We start from the raw sequence: 17,569 nt of genomic DNA on the forward strand, positions 1-17,569 counted from the left end.
ATCACATCTAAAGAAGGCTGCCTAAGCAAACGGATACAACGGATGCAACTCAAACGTATGTACTCGGACGCCCATGTCCATAGCCATTCGTCAATCCATTCACTGGAGCAGAGACGCTGTCGTGATTCTCAGAAAAAGCATTCCCGTTCACTTGCTGACTGTCCACCGAGGAGGCCGGTCCATCCTGAGCTGGTTCGCGGTCGATGTGCATCTTCTGAAACTGGATTTCGAGCCCATGCAGGTGAGGAATATGCGGAACAAGGTCCGTAAAGTCGGAGAGCTAGAATAGAACAGTTAGAAGTCCATCATCTTCTTCATCATGAGCATCCAGATATAACTTACCCTAACCCAAAACACGTGCTCCATGTCGAAATACTTGGGCCGTGTTTCCCCATCCTTCTTTATGACCTGCCGGAACGAGGAGTCGAGGAATTCCGAGTCGTCGACCTGCACCAACATCCGCCGAGTCACCCGCCACAGGTTCTGGCGTTGCGTCGGTGTCGCCTTCCGCTTCTCCCAGCTGGTATACTGAGAGAGCTGCAGATCGTTGGTCGCCAACAACGGCGCGACCAGGAAATTGGGCACCCATCGTTCATTGGCGATCTCCGGCTCGCACGAAGGATCGATCTGCTCCGTCCTCACTGTAACCACCGGCATGAACTGCTTCAACCACGCATGGCTCCGTGCGCGAGGGTTGTTCGATCCAACCAGGTTAGCCGCGATCCGAAGTCGGTCGGGGAGAGCGTCTCGACGCCGCTGCTCTTGCTCCTCCTGCTCTCTCCGCAGCTTCGCCATCCGCGCCCGCTCTTGCTCCATCCTCCTTTGGCGTTCCTCCTCAGCCTGCTTGATTCGCCGCTGTTCAGCCTCCTTGCGCTTGCGCTCTTCTTCCTCGGCCTTCTCGCGAGCCAGACGAGCAGCCCGTTCAGCTGCCTCCTTCGCATCCTCTTCCTCCTTGACGATTCGAGCCCGTTCCGCTTCGGCTGCAGCCCGTTTTTCCTCCATGATACGCTCCTCCTCGGCCTTCACAGCTTCTTCCCGCTTGCGAGTCTCGCCAGCTGCTTCTGCACGACTGCCAACATCCATGGGGATGTCATCAAGATCCTGGGAGTCTGGCTTTTTCTGCTCTTCTTTGACAGGGACCGGCTCATCAGAGGGCTTAGAAACATCCGCAGCTTCCGCTTTAGGCTTGGTTCGCTCCGAATCTGGAGAATTTTGATCTTGACGGGAGGAATTCTTCAGAGGTTCAGAGTCCTGGCTCTTCTTGACCACGCCATTGGTCAATTTCTGCTCATTATCCTCCGACAGAACACGACGCTTCTTCTTCTGGATCTCCTCCGGGTCGTGCCGCTGGTCCGAACCACGCGAACGCGACCTCTCCGGGGAAACGCTGCTCCGAGACCGTTTCAATGACGGACTGGTGGGCTTGGAAGCCTGTGTGTCGCGCTCAAAACGAGCTTTCGAACCCTCTTCGCGCCCAGACAACGAATCAGAGGACACTTGACTAGGTCGTCGTCTGTCTGAATCTTGCGGAGGCCGTCCCGCGATAAGCCGGCGGCGCTTGACGACAACTTCGTCGCCACGAGACTCGCTTGGCCGCCTTTCGGAGCTGGACGTTTTGAGCCTAGCGTGATCCGGATCGTTCGAACGGTCATCATCCCGATTCGTCTTGGCTGATTTATCCTTCGCTTGAGAACCATCCCTGGCCTTGTCCCTGGGCGTACCTTGCTCCTTGGTCGAAGGATCTGCATGACGAGTCGACGTGGGGCTGCGCATCGCCCGACGGTTATGAGGGGCAACCGGAGAAGACGAATCTCGTCGGACGGGCCGTCTCGGCTCCTTCTCCCTCTCCTTCTCACGTGAGCGTCGAGGCGATTTGGTCTCCGGCTTACGCATCTTTTTGTTCTGCATGTACGCATCGTAGGCCGATTTCAACAGCTCCGACTCCTCTTCCCAGTTCTCGCCTTTGCGTTCCCGGGAGAGCTCGTAGTAGGTCCGGTCCCGGAACAGGCGACGGGTGGGATTGAAGCCAGGCTGGTCCAGCAAAAGGCTGATCACAGCGAGATTTCCTCGACCGATCGCAGCTAGCATAGGAGTATTATAGCCCGGCCGTAGATTGCCATTCTCTAACGGGTCGGGGTCGGGGTCTGCGTAGCCAATGCCAAGGAGAAGTTGCATGACATCCTCATGGCCTCCCTTGGCAGCAGCAATCAGAGACTCGGTATCAGCTTTTTGTAGAACGTTCAAAATATTCGCCACGCCAGCCATATCGCCCTTGGCTGCAAACTCCCTCAGGTTTTCCGGGGTTGCTTTGGTCCACAACAGGTCGTTTCGCGTTGCCTCGCTTCTCACCGTCCTCCTCCGGGCGGGCATTCCCGTCGGTGGTGGACTTTTCGCGGTATGTGCCGGAGGCGAGTCCCGGGGGCTGCCTGCGGATGCACCTCGAGCGACCGAGTCCTTCGATGAGCCGGCTCGCGTACTGTTATCTTCCGAGCGCCGCTTACGCGGATTCGCTTTCGCCTCCGCAAGGACCCTCCGAATCTCTTCGTAATCTTCCGCATCGGATGGGACCAGGTCGTAAGGCTCATCCCCTTCAGCGTTTACCAAACGAGGATTGGCACCCGCTTCGAGCAGGAGCTTTACCACCTCGAGATGTCCATTCTCCACGGCGTCAATGAGCGGGGTGTCCTTGTCGATGTTCTTGGTGTCGACCTCGCAACCTGCGTCAAGGAGATACTTGACGATGGGCGCATTACCTTCGAGGGCAGCAATTTGAAGAGGCGTATTTCCCGCGTTGTCGGGCACATTCAGATCCTCCGGACGCTCTGTATGCCTCGCGATCACGGCCTCCAGCTCCTGTGCCGCACAGGCCCGCGCAAGCCGCGTGCGACCGTTCTGATCACGCTGCTTCTTGTGCGTCGTGGGCTTTGCCGGAGACGTTCCTGTACCGTCGGAAGCAAGCCTCCGCATATGGGCTGATGGCATGGGAGAGCCACTGGTCGAGGAAGACACCGACTGACGATCCTCGGAGCTGTGTCGGGGACGACCAGTCAACAAAGGCGCCGGGGTTTTCTTCTTTTTCTGCAGATTGTCTACGGCGCCATGTTGCGGACCCGACACGGCTCTCTTGTGGGTACGGTATGTAGGGGATGGAGAGCGATCCTTGGACTCGCGAGGGCCGGGCGTTGGATGCGTCTTTTCCCTTCGTTCGCGATCGCGGGCGGCGTCCTGATTGTTGTTGTTGTTGTTGTTGTTGTTGTTGTTGTTGTTGTTGTTGTCTACGCGTGTGCGATTGTTTGTGTCGGTCGCGTCACCCTCGATCGCACCCTCACTCGAGCTACGCTTCCTCTCATTCAGATCCCCACCATCGGCCTGGCGAACTGCAGAGCCCGAATGCGCCGAGTCTCGTCGCCCGGTCAAACTCTGCGATCCTTCTGTGTTCTCTGTCTTGACCACCGACACCGGGGACGACGCCCTCGGTCGGGGACTCGATTTGCGAGAGTCTCGCTCACCTTCATCGCGAGGATCATCCTCCATGCGCTTCCTTTTCCTGGCAGTCGGGGAAGCCCCTATCTCGACCGAAGGGCCATCGTCATCGATTCGACCATCGCCGTGACTGCGCTCCTGCGGGACGTGCTTCCTCCTCTTTTCGGGGGATAGCGACTCACGGCCCGACTGGATGATGGTTTCGGCCTCAGAATCCGCCTTGGGACTTAGGACCTCATCGCCAGGCACTTCATCTCGCGGAGGCAGAGGGGGTGGAGACGTCAGCTTCTGATGCTGGGAGCTGAAAGGCTTCTGGATCTCCTCCTGGGCGGGACGGTCTCCAGCGACATCGCGAGCAGCGGGGGCAGCTAGCAACGACGAAGAAACGACGTCCACATCACTCATAGCGATAGGATTCGATCTCTCAGGTTGAACGTCGTCATTTTGGGGCGCCGTGGCGGAGAGAATGCTCGTGGACGGGGGAAACGGACACTGCGCAAGACCGGATCGTGGTCGACCACAGCGACGTCCCGAGATCTACGAGCCCAGCGAGCCAATGGAGAAGAGTACGGCGTTCAGGGGACGAATGCCGTTGGTATGGCCGTGTCGTGTCGTGATTGCGGGAGTGGTGGTGTCGAGGGCGAAGTGAGCGGTGACAGGGGAGTAAAACAGGGAACAAGAAGAGAAGAGGAAGAGGGAGAGAGAGGGAGAGGAAAGCGAGGATGGTGGAGTTGCGCGAGCAGATGGAACGAAATGGGGCCTCGGGCTGCGCCTCTCAGTGGCCGCATTGATGGGCGACCAAAGAACCTTCCGCGGTGCAGCAGGCAGTCAAGTTCCCCGGCCAGCAGAGGCGACGGCTTGGGCAGAAGCAGGACCCCGTCAGTCGCAGGAACAGAACTAATATTACTGCTGAGCACGACTCTACTCGATACACTCCTTGCCAGGTTCTTCGCCTGAGCCATCAAGAGCAGGCATGCCTGGAGAGCACTGGGCAACGGTGGCAACGGGCGAGACACAAAAAGAGGAATGGCCGGGACAGTCGCCTCCAGCACGCTAACTAGCAGATGCAGCAATAGGAATCGGGATTCGCGCTGCATGAGTGCAATTGCGGTTAGCCAGCGTTGCAGCGACCCCGGTTTCACCAGACACGCAGCCTGCACACCGCATCTCCACCGCGATCCACGTCGCCGCGTCCGTCTGCTGCAAGTTGCAACAGAGGCCAGACAGCCTGCCTGCAGTGGATGCCTGACCGCAGCTACAACAAGATCAAAAGTAGCCGGGCGCCTGCAGTCGACGAGTCCAGTGTCCTTTCATCGATTCATCTGTCATTTTGCCGCTTTGATCGCGACGGTCCACAGACGTGCAGCGCCGCTGTTCATGGCAAGGATCGCCATCCACGGTTTAGCCGGGTCGAATGAGGAGAGCGCACGGCCAAGCTGGCTTATCGCCCCCGGCGAGCGCATGAATACCGGCGGTCGAGCCACTGAGAATGGCTCATAGTTGCCAACCTGCAACGATGCTAGGCAGGTGAATTGCTAGGCAGCTCCGGATCGATGATGACTGGATGGCCATGGGCATTGTAATACAGCACAGTTAGTCTACGCTGGGTGTAAAATCTTTACAAAGTATTTCAAATCGGACAGATGCTCAACTGCGTCAGTTCTAGTAGGAAAGAAGGGGAGGAATTTCGCTGAACAAGTGTAGAATACGCTGCCAGCTTGCTAGTAAGAAATTATGAAATTCGACCGCCTCTTGCAACCAAATCGATGAGATTGTCCGCCAGATCGGATCAATTGAGGCGAGCACTGCGTAGTAGTTGCCTTGTGCACGGTCGCGACTGCCTCTCTGTCCTGACTCGGCAAAACTCGGCCCACCTTAGTAGTCCGGGGAAGTGCAGCAGCACAAAGCAGCAGCCTGCAAACAGCATCTTTTTTTTCTTGTCATTCAATACGGAGTAACGATTATTACTCAAAACTGCGGTGTCGACCGTCGACTGTCTACAATGGAACCGCTGTCAGCCTGGCTATCGGGAATGGACGTCGTCGACGCAATTCGCGCATTCTACATCCTGGCGACCTGTACAGTACGACCTCCTTGTGACTGAACTGTCTGACTGTCTATCTTTGAGCGACTGAGATGAGAGACCGACCATTGAGTTCTGAGGTTCTATCATTTGCATATATATAGACGCTCACTGTCTCTGCCATCCCCTCGTTTCACTCCCGCTTCGTCCTTTACGGTGCTCGCGCGACCGGAGACAACAACCCACCGCCACCACCACCGTCGCAATCGGCCTTCTCCCGGTTTCTCGACTACCTAGCATCATGGAAGGTGCCGCACAGATATTTCACGCATTATTACCTCGTCTCCGTCCTGTGCTCCGCCTTCTGGATGACGCAGCTTCTGACCCGGGGTCCGGCATTCCGCGCGATTGCTGCCCACATGAGCGATGAGCACCTGCAGAAAGCCATGTCGATCCAGCAGGTCCTCGTCTGCGTGATCCTGATTGCAGTCCAGGGTGGCAGGCGGCTGTACGAGTGTATGGTTTTCGCAAAGCTGTCCTCGTCGCAGATGTGGTTCGTCCACTGGCTGTTAGGAATCGCCTTTTATGTGGCGACCTCCGTGGCCGTGTGGATCGAGGGAACAGGTAGATAGATATATCCGAAACGTTTCCTGCGGACGGGAGCTGACGAATCTAATTTCTATTTCTTTTCAGGGTCGCTTCTCTCCAAAACCCTCACGCTCGACGATGTCCGGATCACAACGGTCCCGTCCCTGAAAACGCTGGTCGGCCTGCCTCTGTTTCTAATGGCGTCGGGAGTCCAGCACGACTGCCACCACTATCTGGCATCGCTGAAGAAATACGCCGTTCCATCGCATCCGCTTTTCCTCCGGGTGTTATGTCCTCACTACACGGCTGAGTGTGTGATCTATCTTTCGCTGGCCTTGTTGGCAGCGCCGCAGGGGGAAGTCCTCAACAAGACGCTTCTGTGCACCTTGCTGTTCGTCGTGGTGAACCTGGGCATCACAGCGGGGAACAGCAAGCGGTGGTATATTGAGAAGTTTGGAGAGGAGAGTGTGCGTGGGAGATGGAGGATGATACCGGGGATATATTGATCTGTCCTCAAGAAAAAAGTGAAGATGATCATGAATGAAGTAAATCATGGCTCTTGATAGCAGATAGAGAAGTTCTGATTTTTCTTCTTATCTAGTTCCGCTGAAAAATCATGAGGACTAATAGTAATAACATTAGTTTGCTCCACTTTACAATCGTAGTCTCATCAAGTCATATCATATCATATCATATCATATACTTGACACCTTGACAAATCCCGTCCTACGAGATTATCAAGGTTATCTCCCGCTTTTTACGACCTATTTATTCATCCCACCCGTCAAAAACTTAACACTATTCCCTATCTTAGCCACCTGCAGCACATCCCGATACGTGAGGCTGATCCGGGTCTGTCGCGTGTACCGCCCGGTTTCGGCATACCGGTCCTTCTCACCCAGCAGATCCCAATTGCTGATCGTCTCGGGGCCTAGGTCTTCGTCCGTTTCACGCTCCGCGATGCCATGGAGGTACTTCGTGTACAGGTCCTTGGTTGTGATCAGCAGACTGCGCGGTTCTTGCAGGATTCTGAATTTGGGTTTTCTTCTTTGCCTGTCGTTGTTATTATCATCATCGCTGTTGTCATCATGTGTATATGTTTCTTCAGGACGATCAGGATCTCTCTTCTCATAAATGTCCAGCACAATCGGCGCCCCGAGACTGACCGTCGCCACGAGCGGATAATACGCAGCTCCGTCCTCGTGTGGCATGATGCCCTGGCCGGGCTGGTACTCGTTGATGAGAACATGGTTCGGAGCTCCGTGGGGAGCGTCCGCAAAGCACCCGAGAGCGTCAAATCGCGGCGTGATGATGGGTGACACCAGCCAGGCTGGCAACGGCGCTGCGAGCAGCTTGTTGGATTTGGTGAGTGCCGACGGCCATGTCTGGAGACGGCGGTGGGAGAGCTGGGTCCAGCGGGGGAGAGGGACGGAATTTATCTAGATGGTGGTGAGCTAAGGTCAGACAGGAAGATTATCTTCTGCATTCTGAGGGGTCCAGTATAATGTAGGGAGTGAAGAAAAACAAAGACAGGATCTGATAATCTGACAATGACAAATGCCAAGATTTCTCTTACGAATGATAAAGTGAAACAAGAAGCGTTCAAGCGCACTATAAGCACTCTTATCAATCTCTCGACAAAGACAGCAGGACAGAAATACAGACGACGCTTCTTGTAGAGAAAAAGCAAAGACCATGCAAGCAATGTCAGACTCTACCTTTTGAAGCAATCGCTCTTCCTCCTCCGCAGTAATGAAATCAGGAATGTAGTATGCGCTGTCCGGCAATGACTTGATTTTTGCTGCTTCGAGGGTCATGGGAATCAAGAAACGATCGATCGAGTGCTGGGACTGCAATTCCTCGGTCTGATCCGATGCCCTCTGCTCAACACGGTTGGTATCTGTTCCTTGCTCTCGTATTGCTTTCAGGAGGTATAACTTCAACTTATCTGCACTGTATTGAAGAGCATGCATGTAGAAAGACCTGAGACAGTTGGAACGAAGTAGAACAGATCTCGAGACGCCTGATATCCTCCGTATAAACGACTACCCAGGTAGGCAGGTAACCTGCGCGGCGTCATTGGTCAGTCTCTTGGGTGCCTCAGGAACGAAAAGCGCCCGCCTGGTTGCCCCACTGCTCTCGTCCCGCCAGACGAGACGCTCGACAATTATATCTATACGGAGTACAGCAGCACACTCGTGCAAGAGAACTGTTTGTGTTTGTTCATCAAGTTCTCTCTTGGTTCGGTTCGACTATGCCAGCCAAAAACCCCAAGGGAGGCAAGGGAAAAGGAAACGACGCCTCCGATGGCGGAGACAAGGGCAAAGGAGGCAAAGGCCTAAAGCCGGCCACTTCGATCAATGTCCGACATATTCTCGTAAGTAGACGATACATTATATATATATCTTTTTTTACTTTTCAGGCTGACCTCACAGTGTGAAAAATACTCTAAAAAAGAAGAGGCTCTTGAGAAGCTTCGGAATGGTGCCAAGTTTGATGACGTAGCCAGGGAATATTCAGAGGACAAAGCCAGGCAAGGTTTGTTTCCCCTTTTTTCTATATGGAAAGATAGTATGGATTGAATGTTGTTTCTGTCCATGTATTATGACCCTATTATGGTCCTGCGTTGGGAGTTGTCCGGCCATCAATATCGAACGTTTATTTTATGAGCTTCACTTTATGGCACGGAATAACACTTAATTACTCGCGAGATCATGCACCCTCAATCAATATTTAATCCTCATTACTTCCTTCACTGACACCTACAGGCGGATCACTTGGCTGGAAACCACGCGGCAGTCTGCACGCGGACTTTGAAAAAGTCGCATACGAGCTCGAGCCCAGCACGACGGCGAACCCGAAATACGCCGAAGCCAAGACGAGCTTTGGTTATCACATCATCATGGTTGAAGGGAGGAAGTAGCTGTACTACTGTTTGATTCATGTTATTTTCCTTTCTTTTTTTCTTTCCTTCTTTGAATTGATGTCCCATCACGTGTGAAAAGCAGCTGGGTTGAATGAAATACATTCATGAGACGAGGAGATAGCACGAACGATGCAATACCACGTGAGAAAGTAACTTGCTCTGCTTGTTTGGTATAGATTTTTGAAAGGTTACAATAAACCGGCAGACACCTACATTACATGTATACAATGTGGACAACTACAGCAGTAGCGATAATCATCGCAACGTCAGACTTGAATCTATAACCCCTTCATCCAGACTATCATAATCGCAAATTCGTGCAAAGAATAGTGCACATGAAGCAGTGTTATGAGAAATTATACCAACTGGATTGATCCTCAATTGGGAGGGTTATATAGTAATAGTTCACAGTAGAAGTAAAATCAGACTGATACTTCTCAAGCTCGAACAGCACCTATTCCGTATACCGAGTCAGATAAACACGAGATAGTACTTAAACGTCTAACTGAACTTTTATTTTCCGGACTGACTGCCTTGGACCACCCGGACACAAGATAGTAAACAACGGACTATAATACGAGTGGCGCAATACCTCCACATTAAGACATCATCTACTACCTAAATACCTGATGCCAGATAGCGCCAGCAGCCAGCTAAATTATTATCAATCAGCGGAATTTCTTACATAGAATACACTTTTGACAATACTTCTAGTTCTGCGGGGAATTATTAAAAATCCATAGAGAAGAAAGACATTTTCGGTCCTAACTTCAGATTGGAACTGCATGTAATTGTAGCAGCAGCATGTCCAGTACAACAAGCGCGAAACTCCCAACGTACTTCATCGGTCATGGTGAGCTCAGATGACTGTTCCAGCTTTTTTCTTTGTGTAAAGCTGCTGAATAAATAAATGCAGGAGGAGTCACGATTCTATTCCGCGACGGGACCGAACCCATTCGATCGGGTCTCCTCGGCATTGGAAGAGAAATCAAAAGGCTGAAGCCAGAAGCGATTGTCATTACGAGTGGGCATTTTCAGAGCAGGGATGAGACGATTCAGGGTAGTTATCCTTAAAAGAAAAAACAGATGGATATTCAATAGCTAACTAACATTTACTGTATATACTACGCAGTCAACGTGAAAGAACCAACAAAAGTCTGGCACGATTTCAGCTTCGACTACCACGACACATATCCGCATGTGTATCAATACGACTATCCGCATCGAGCCTCTGCGTCGCTGGCACGGCAAGTGCTTACGCATCTCCAAGAGAATGGCATCGAGGCGGAAGCCGTTGAGCGAGACTTGGACCATGGGGTGTGAGTACAGACAGTCTTAACTACCATACCATCACGCAGACAGGACTCGGTTTATATGATCTGATCTGATCGTCTGTCTGATCAGGTGGGTTCCGTTCAAGCTCATGTTTCCGGAAGGAGACGACGATGGGGCGTTGGATATCCCCATTGTCGAAGTCTCGACGTATCGGAGTGATGACTATCAGGCTCATATCGAACTGGGGAAAGTTCTTTCTACGCTGTAAGTGTTTATGTTTAAGTCAACGACACCAGCACCATAACATGTTAGCTAATCATCAGACCCGGCCGGATACTGGTAATCGGATCCGGAATGCTGGTGCACAACCTGCATGCCTCCCAGACACAGCCAGCAGAAGGACCAACCTACGCGAGGGACGTCGAAGAGACGGCACTGAGCTATCTGAACGCGACGACGGCAGAAGAGAGAACGGCCGGTCTGCTGGCGCTGCAGAAACGGGCGGATTGGAAGCTGGCCCATCCCACCGAGGATCATATCTTGCCTCTGTATGTGACGCTGGGCGCGGGGCTTGATGAGAGAGAACACAAGGTGTGGAATCAGGGACTCGATACTGCGGGGATGTCGTTCGTGTCTTTCCGGCTTGGTGAGGCGGCTGCTTGAGAAATATGTCTATAAAAGTATGCTGGAGTGAATCAAGCTCTGTAAATAGATACAGAAGAGATTTATTTATTATAAAAAAAATAAAAATGAATATCCTAGCTCTGATCCTTATACTGGCCTGAATATCATCACAGATATTTAAGCAATACATACCTACCTAACTACTGATTTGGAGCATAGCATTATTGCTCTGAGTGCTAATAACCTCCTTGGGAGTCGGCATTGCTGCTCTCGTTGATATCCACTATCAACAACCAAAAAAAGGTCTAATATTTCATTGGAGTGCCGACTGAACTAGTGCTCTCACAGTTTGGGGTAAAAAAGTACTGTACTCCGTACATGTGGAGTTTACTAATCAGTATCCACTTGCGTGGAGGTACCCTACTAGATAGAGAATGAGCAGGTCAGATAGATAGATAGATAATAGTCAGATTATCAATACAAAGAACAATAATAGTTTTCCACTAAACTCGACCTACTTGCTGTCATTCCGAATAATTATCGTTATTTAAGTATTATTGCAGTTTTGTTTTTTTTTTTCACATCTTGACCGCTTCTGCACGGAGGTGGAGTGGAATGTATGGCGCGAGAGCAAGCATATTGTTAGTTATCTAATAGTGGGGGAGGGGAAAAGAAAGAGCCATCAATAATAAACTCGGCGTACACTACCTCGAGTATACGGAGTATTGCCCAATCGTCAATTATCTCATCGCGATACCTCCATCAGTAGTACTTAATATTGTGTGATAGCTATTCTTGAAATACTCAAGCCCGTGGGGGTAACCTGTTAACTCCAGGCTAGATGGGTCTAGTTAACCTACTAAATCCCAACTTGAAAGGAATCATTATCACCCGCATGGGGGCGTCTCCATTCATCCGGGCAGTCACCTGTCGACTTGGATATTTCGGTCTTCGCCGCGTGGGATGTCCCAGACTCCCCTACTCCGTAGTACCATGCCCTGCAGGAAGATATTCCATAGATGGAGACGTACCATACGTATACTCCGTATGAGGTAGCACCCTGACCAAGCCTCAAGGTGAACGTGTGTGGGGTAAAAAGATATAAAGAATCCCGCATACGGATCCACGCAATACGTGGATAGCTACGGAGTGTGTGTACGTATGTACTGTACTGTACATTTACGTTGAGTGATGGCTACAACGGCAATCACATAGATAGAGAATATAGACTGTATTTTAATGACCATCAATTACATACGAGAAAGACCAGAATTTCTACTTTCTAGTACGAAGATTTATTTAGTTAACTGCCGGAGTTTCATTAAGCCGGGCATCGGCATGCAATCAATCAACACTTTCCGATCACTTCCACCCAGATCAGTCTTTCGATTAATATTAAACAGCCTCAATACTTATTAATATAGAATGCTCGGAAATATAGCCTATAATTAACGATAGAATCCATGTCCACTGTGAGGGATTTATCCGGGCTTTTGCTTGTTTCAGCCCTCCCTTTTTCCTAATGCATCAACTCCGCTGATCGCCGTCACTTTCTTGGTCAATTCGATGCGATATGAAATGGATGCGTGGGCAGATAAAGGCAGGATGGCAAGGTGTATGAATTATCAGGCCGTTTATGTAGTTAGATGGAATATGTTACCTAGCTTTGGCTTTGGCACGAGTATGTACTGTACTGTACATATGGACAGTACATTCTAACCATATACAAATCACCATGATGAGAGTACATGCTTGTACTGTACTACTCCGTATGCAACTATGGTCTGCCCCAGAGATAGATCACCTTTGATAGTGGCCTGGAAACCCCATCTGGCCGCGGGATTCCGAGTGGGCCCTCTGCCGAAGTAGGTAATAATGCTCAACGACTTGAACAAATCAATTCCTCCTCTGTCGGGGTTTTGAATAATGGTAACTACCACGGGAATTCCCCATTCTGGATCCTATCCATCTGTCCTCTGTCTGTGCACATGCATTAAGGTGGGCACTCCGGGGTGGCAGAGTTGCTTCCCCACGCAAACTTTCTTATATAGACTAGAGGTCTCTGTTATAGTATCGTCTACTACCCCAGTCCCACATGAAGATGTGCTGGACATTGCTTGCACACTGCTCTCTTCTCGAGTCCTGTTCTTTGCCATCGGTTCTGTTCCTTGAGACTGACTGGCAGTCACGTTCTGTGACCAAGACTTCTAGTTCGTAGTCGACCTGGAACAGCATTCGCAGGCAATTCAATGTCCCCACACTACCACGCTGCTGCGCGTCTTGTTTTCGATAGCTCGTCAGCTTTCTCCTGATGTCCAGCGCCTCATGGTCCCAGCAACCACCTTCAGCATGCCAGCCCCGGCCTGGTCCTCAAGCGCATTATCGATCCTCCTCGTCAGTCTCTCTTCCGACAGGAGAATGCCAGTTCATCATGCTGCACCCGTCCGTCCCGGACCAGAGGTGCGCCTGTCAAGGCTTCCGTCTTGATGAGAGTCTTCCCGGTGCTCACTGCGAATGTGGGCATCAAGCATGCTATCATTCCCACAGCGCAGCTGTTCCCCCGCCCGCAGAGGAGTCCCCAGTCTCCTCCTCCGTTGCGTATGCCGCGCTGCTGGATCGGATCAACAGCCTGGAGGCGCAATACCAACGGGACAGGAAAATCTGGCAGGAAGAGCTGCAAGAGGAGCGGCGCGCTCGACGCGAAGACGTCCGTGTCTTGCGGGAGGCTATGCACGCCTTCTTCCAGTTCATGGAACAGGACGTCCCCCGGCAGTTTGTCGACATCGAGGACAAGATCGAAAGTGTGGTCGATCGGCAGCAGCAGCTCCACGAGAGAGTGATGACGGTGGACGATTCCTCGATGGTCCTAGAGGATCGGATCGCTGAGTTGGAGAGAGCTGTGGCGAGAGAAACTCGCGATCAGGCGGAATGGGATAATGACGAAGACGATGTTGATCACGATGAAGCAGGTCGCAGGTCGCCTGTCGGTGCTCAACGCGCAGACAAGGATCTGGGATCTTTCGGACACTCGGTAAAAACTCAGGTGTCGGGATCTGACACGAATCCTTCCTCTCCATCACGCTCGTCTGCTACTCACAGCTCTGACCCGACAATCCACGGTGATGACGTGATTACCAAGGATGACGAATCTATCAAGCAATGTCAAGATCTGCCCAGTCTTTCTCAAAACTCGATCTCTCCTGCTGCTGCGAGGACGCAAAGAAATCCAATTCCAGAACGCCAGCTGCTGATTCAGGCCATTCGTGATTGTGATTGCGAGTCGAGCCCGCCCTCTGAGTCTGAGATAGGAGGGAAACCATCTCGATCGCCTTCGCCATTCTCCTCACGATACAGGAAGTCTTCTGGATCACCACCATCTTCTTGCACCACCGTCGCCAGTAATAGTGCGCGTGTTCTCGTGCCAGCAAAGCGTAAGAGACAACAACAACACGCCTGGACGCTTCCCAATCCGCCGCCGCTTTCGTTGTCGGATTCAAGTGTCGAGTACGGCAGGTGTTGCAAGTGTCCGAGGCCTGAGTGAGATGATTGACAGGCTGGCTGGCTTTGTTGTGTTTGTGTTTCGCAGGCATTTCTCATTTCAAACTTATAGACTCGTTGTCGATGGCAAGGATATTGCAGAAGAAACTGGTTCCATTGAATCCTGCCCACTGCTTCATATACCTTGACTTCTACGGCACCAGCCGTTTGGTTGGAATTAATAATATCACAAATCTTGGGGGGTATTAAAGAATCAAGATTAGAGTTGAGAAGGACAATCGACCAGGGGATTTTGATTCCCGGTAGACTCTGGCAATTGCATCATGTCATACATAGTAATTAGGCCAAATACTAAAACTACATGAGGACCTCTTAATCTAATTTAATATTAGTCTGAGGACAACAAGGTTGTATCCAAAAAGTCACCCGTTAGTTAGGTAAGAATTCTGGTCTAATACTCTAGTCTAGTCTACACAATTAATTAATAACTCCTGATTGAGGAACCAAAACTCTCCTTTTTCTTTCGTCCATGCTCTAACAGAACAGACATAAAAACAACAAGACAACACAGCAAGAGCTCGAATTAGAGCTCCTTTTTCGTATTTTCACTGCTGCCGCTGCTTTCGCCCGCTCTTTCGCCTTCTTTTCCTTCCTCTGCACGAACCCCTCCGCTCCGACGCCGCCAAAGACGAGCAGCACGCCCAGCCACTGGCCCCGGGTGAGCGAGTGGCCGAACCAGAACACGCTCAGCAGCATGGTGAGCATCTTGCGCGTCACGGTGACGGTGACGAGCAGCAGGGACGAGAATTTCGACAGCGTGTAGAAGATGAAGACCTGCCCGACGGCGCCGCAGGCGGCGAAGCCCAGGACGTCTTTCAGCGCCTGCGGGTGTCGCGAGAGGAATGCAATTGCGGACGAGAGCTCCGTGCCGGCTGAGGGTGGGATTGGCACCGGGAGAAGGGACAGGATGGTGCTGTTGGATGATAGAAGATAGGGTGTCGTGAGCAGGTAGGTGATTGTCAGGATAGTCGACAGGAAATTCTGCGCCACCATCATCTGCGGCCCCGTGTAGCGCGTGTAGCGGTCCGGCGAGCTGAAGACGTGGTCCTGCGTCGTGTTGGTGAGGCCATCCAGCAGGAGGTTGATGAACAGCAGGAACAGCCCGTACAGCGAGCGCCCGCTGTGTGTCGAGGCGGCCCTCTTCTTGGTCGTGCCCTGGTGGTAGAGCGTGAAGGTCGCGACGCCCAGGGTGACCAGCAAGACGACAGCGTATTTGTACAGCGGGTAACGCTTCCGGAAGAGGGTGATGTGGAGGAACATCACCGGCAGCAGTTTACACGATTTGGCCAGGATGAAGGTCAGATAGTCGATGTGGCCGAGACTCGCGTAGCCAAACGGCGACGCCAGCGACGAGGTGATGCTGACGAGGATCAGAGGGAACAGGATCTGCCGGTTGGGGAAGATCGAGGGCACCTTCTGACCCTTGGGCGTCGAGAAGTACAGATATAGAAATCCCGTAATGGCCGCAAAGGCCGATTGGATTGTGTTCAGCACAATCGAGAAGGTGAAGCGTTCCGTGGGAGGCTCCGGCTCTTCAGCCGTCGGAGGACGAACTGGATAGGGTGTTGTGGTGATGGCTTCTTGGAGAACGGCCCATGAAAGACTGGAGTTGACTATTGTTAGCCTTGCCAAGCAGAAATATAGAAACAAAAAGGGGCAGGGAGCCATACAAAGAGGCGTATATTCCTGCGACGCATATCGCAAGTTGTATCAGACCAGGGCTGCTGTCATGAGGAGCAACATGAGCATCTCCCTTCGATTTCGCGTTCCCATTTGCCAGCGGCTTTCCCGCATGGCCGTTCGCTTGTTGCCTCGCATTGGGCTCCGGTAGATCAGGAGGCTCCTGCATGATTTCCGACGAGGGCGTTCGCTGCACAGGCTGGGCTTGCTTCTGGCGGGCCATGTTGATAAGAGATGCCACGACCAGAACAGAGATCAAAGGCGCAGACAAAGGCAGGACAAGTCGAGAGGTCAAGCGCAGCGCACAGACAAGGACATAGACTGGCAAATTTTATAGATCTGGAACTGCTTTCCACCCCATTCAGCTGCGACCTGCCCGACAGGATAAATGCCATGTGTTCAGTAACCAAGTTACACGCGTGCTAAGCGGCCCGGATGCGCGCCGAGGGGCGGAGGCGATCGCGGAGTCCCGCTCGAGCTAAACCCTACCGAGCTCGACTTTTTATCACAGGATTATTCTTTGCTTTTTGTTCTTTCTGAACAACGCACGCATTGGGCTCTATTCTCGGACTCTATTCTCAACATGTCTGCGACGACAACGACAGCCCCGGCCCCCTCGTCGCTCACCGCGCTCATCTCGCAGTCCGGCGCCGCCGATCCCATCTCCGCGCTCACGACCCAGATCCTCCACAATCTGCAGTACCAGCATCTTTGGACCTCCTTGCGCATACACAAGCCTTCCTCTCCTTCTTCTGCTGATGGAGAAGCAGCATCTTCCTCCTCCTCCTCACCCGAGCAGCTGGTCTCTGCTTCTGCCATGCCCCTGATCTCCGGCATCCCCCCGCACAGACTGTACACCCATCCAGATGAGCAGGCGTACATGCTGGAGATCGGCCTGCGCGACGAGGACCTTCTCCCGGAGCGGGTGTTTGTCCTCCCGACTGCCAAGGGCCAGACCTGGTCTCTCCGCAAGCTGGCTGCCGTCTTTGACTCTCTTCCCGAGCCTGATGTTCCTGACAGCAGCAGCGCGGCAGATGCGGTAGCAGCAGACAACAAGGAGAAAGCCGCCAAACTAGCAAAATACTACGAGCGGAGACGGAAGGTCAACGCCTCCAAGGAATGGGGCGGCAAGAGACTGTTGCTCGCGATGGTGGATAGAGGGATAGGCGGCGACGGCACCGTGGTGTACTACATCGTCCAAGAGGGGACCGTGAAGCCGAGGCAGAATTGAATGGCCAGCCAGCTGCTGCTTTCGATTCTTTTCAGCATGTCAACACTGGAGAGAAGAGATGATTCTGCCCAGATTATCAGTGGCCGTCTCCAGACCGACCTATCTATCCTTCGCTGACTTCGTCGGGACATTACCTATGGCGTCTGGGTCGGCGATACGATATCCATTATTCACGGTGCTG

The 17,569-nt window shown here is 52.3% G+C and overlaps 8 protein-coding genes across 8 annotated transcripts; 5 read left to right on the forward strand and 3 right to left on the reverse strand.

Moving 5' to 3' along the window:
- Window positions 1-49: 49 nt before the first annotated feature.
- T310_9745 (Histone deacetylase complex subunit (Hos4)) lies at window positions 50-4,580 on the reverse strand (the record flags this gene model as incomplete). The annotated part of the gene is made up of 3 exons (XM_013467785.1): window positions 50-280; window positions 343-4,020; window positions 4,416-4,580. The coding sequence occupies 3 exons, from the start codon at window positions 4,578-4,580 to the stop codon at window positions 50-52; spliced, it is 4,074 nt and encodes a 1,357-aa protein (XP_013323239.1).
- Window positions 4,581-5,952: 1,372 nt separating this feature from the next.
- Window positions 5,953-6,404, forward strand: T310_9746 (uncharacterized protein; the record flags this gene model as incomplete). Its single annotated transcript, XM_013467786.1, has 2 exons — window positions 5,953-6,059; window positions 6,200-6,404. 2 exons carry the CDS (start codon window positions 5,953-5,955, stop codon window positions 6,402-6,404), a joined length of 312 nt encoding a protein of 103 aa, XP_013323240.1.
- A 454-nt stretch (window positions 6,405-6,858) lies between these two features.
- On the reverse strand, window positions 6,859-8,067 carry T310_9747 (uncharacterized protein; the record flags this gene model as incomplete). The annotated part of the gene is made up of 2 exons (XM_013467787.1): window positions 6,859-7,533; window positions 7,813-8,067. 2 exons carry the CDS (start codon window positions 8,065-8,067, stop codon window positions 6,859-6,861), a joined length of 930 nt encoding a protein of 309 aa, XP_013323241.1.
- Window positions 8,068-8,348: 281 nt separating this feature from the next.
- On the forward strand, window positions 8,349-9,017 carry T310_9748 (Peptidylprolyl isomerase; the record flags this gene model as incomplete). The annotated part of the gene is made up of 3 exons (XM_013467788.1): window positions 8,349-8,471; window positions 8,530-8,632; window positions 8,863-9,017. The coding sequence occupies 3 exons, from the start codon at window positions 8,349-8,351 to the stop codon at window positions 9,015-9,017; spliced, it is 381 nt and encodes a 126-aa protein (XP_013323242.1).
- Window positions 9,018-9,824: 807 nt separating this feature from the next.
- Window positions 9,825-10,958, forward strand: T310_9749 (Uncharacterized protein; the record flags this gene model as incomplete). Its single annotated transcript, XM_013467789.1, has 5 exons — window positions 9,825-9,873; window positions 9,937-10,080; window positions 10,153-10,339; window positions 10,425-10,559; window positions 10,619-10,958. 5 exons carry the CDS (start codon window positions 9,825-9,827, stop codon window positions 10,956-10,958), a joined length of 855 nt encoding a protein of 284 aa, XP_013323243.1.
- A 2,392-nt stretch (window positions 10,959-13,350) lies between these two features.
- On the forward strand, window positions 13,351-14,460 carry T310_9750 (uncharacterized protein; the record flags this gene model as incomplete). Its single annotated transcript, XM_013467790.1, has 1 exon — window positions 13,351-14,460. One exon carries the CDS (start codon window positions 13,351-13,353, stop codon window positions 14,458-14,460), a length of 1,110 nt encoding a protein of 369 aa, XP_013323244.1.
- Window positions 14,461-14,951: 491 nt separating this feature from the next.
- Window positions 14,952-16,380, reverse strand: T310_9751 (UDP-Glc/Gal endoplasmic reticulum nucleotide sugar transporter; the record flags this gene model as incomplete). Its single annotated transcript, XM_013467791.1, has 2 exons — window positions 14,952-16,080; window positions 16,148-16,380. The coding sequence occupies 2 exons, from the start codon at window positions 16,378-16,380 to the stop codon at window positions 14,952-14,954; spliced, it is 1,362 nt and encodes a 453-aa protein (XP_013323245.1).
- Window positions 16,381-16,740: 360 nt separating this feature from the next.
- Window positions 16,741-17,388, forward strand: T310_9752 (uncharacterized protein; the record flags this gene model as incomplete). Its single annotated transcript, XM_013467792.1, has 1 exon — window positions 16,741-17,388. The coding sequence occupies one exon, from the start codon at window positions 16,741-16,743 to the stop codon at window positions 17,386-17,388; it is 648 nt and encodes a 215-aa protein (XP_013323246.1).
- Between the last annotated feature and the right edge of the window lie 181 nt (window positions 17,389-17,569).

This window comes from Rasamsonia emersonii (assembly GCF_000968595.1).
Source record: "Rasamsonia emersonii CBS 393.64 chromosome Unknown ctg1118621762206, whole genome shotgun sequence".
Classification (NCBI taxonomy): Eukaryota; Fungi; Ascomycota; class Eurotiomycetes; order Eurotiales; family Trichocomaceae; genus Rasamsonia; species Rasamsonia emersonii.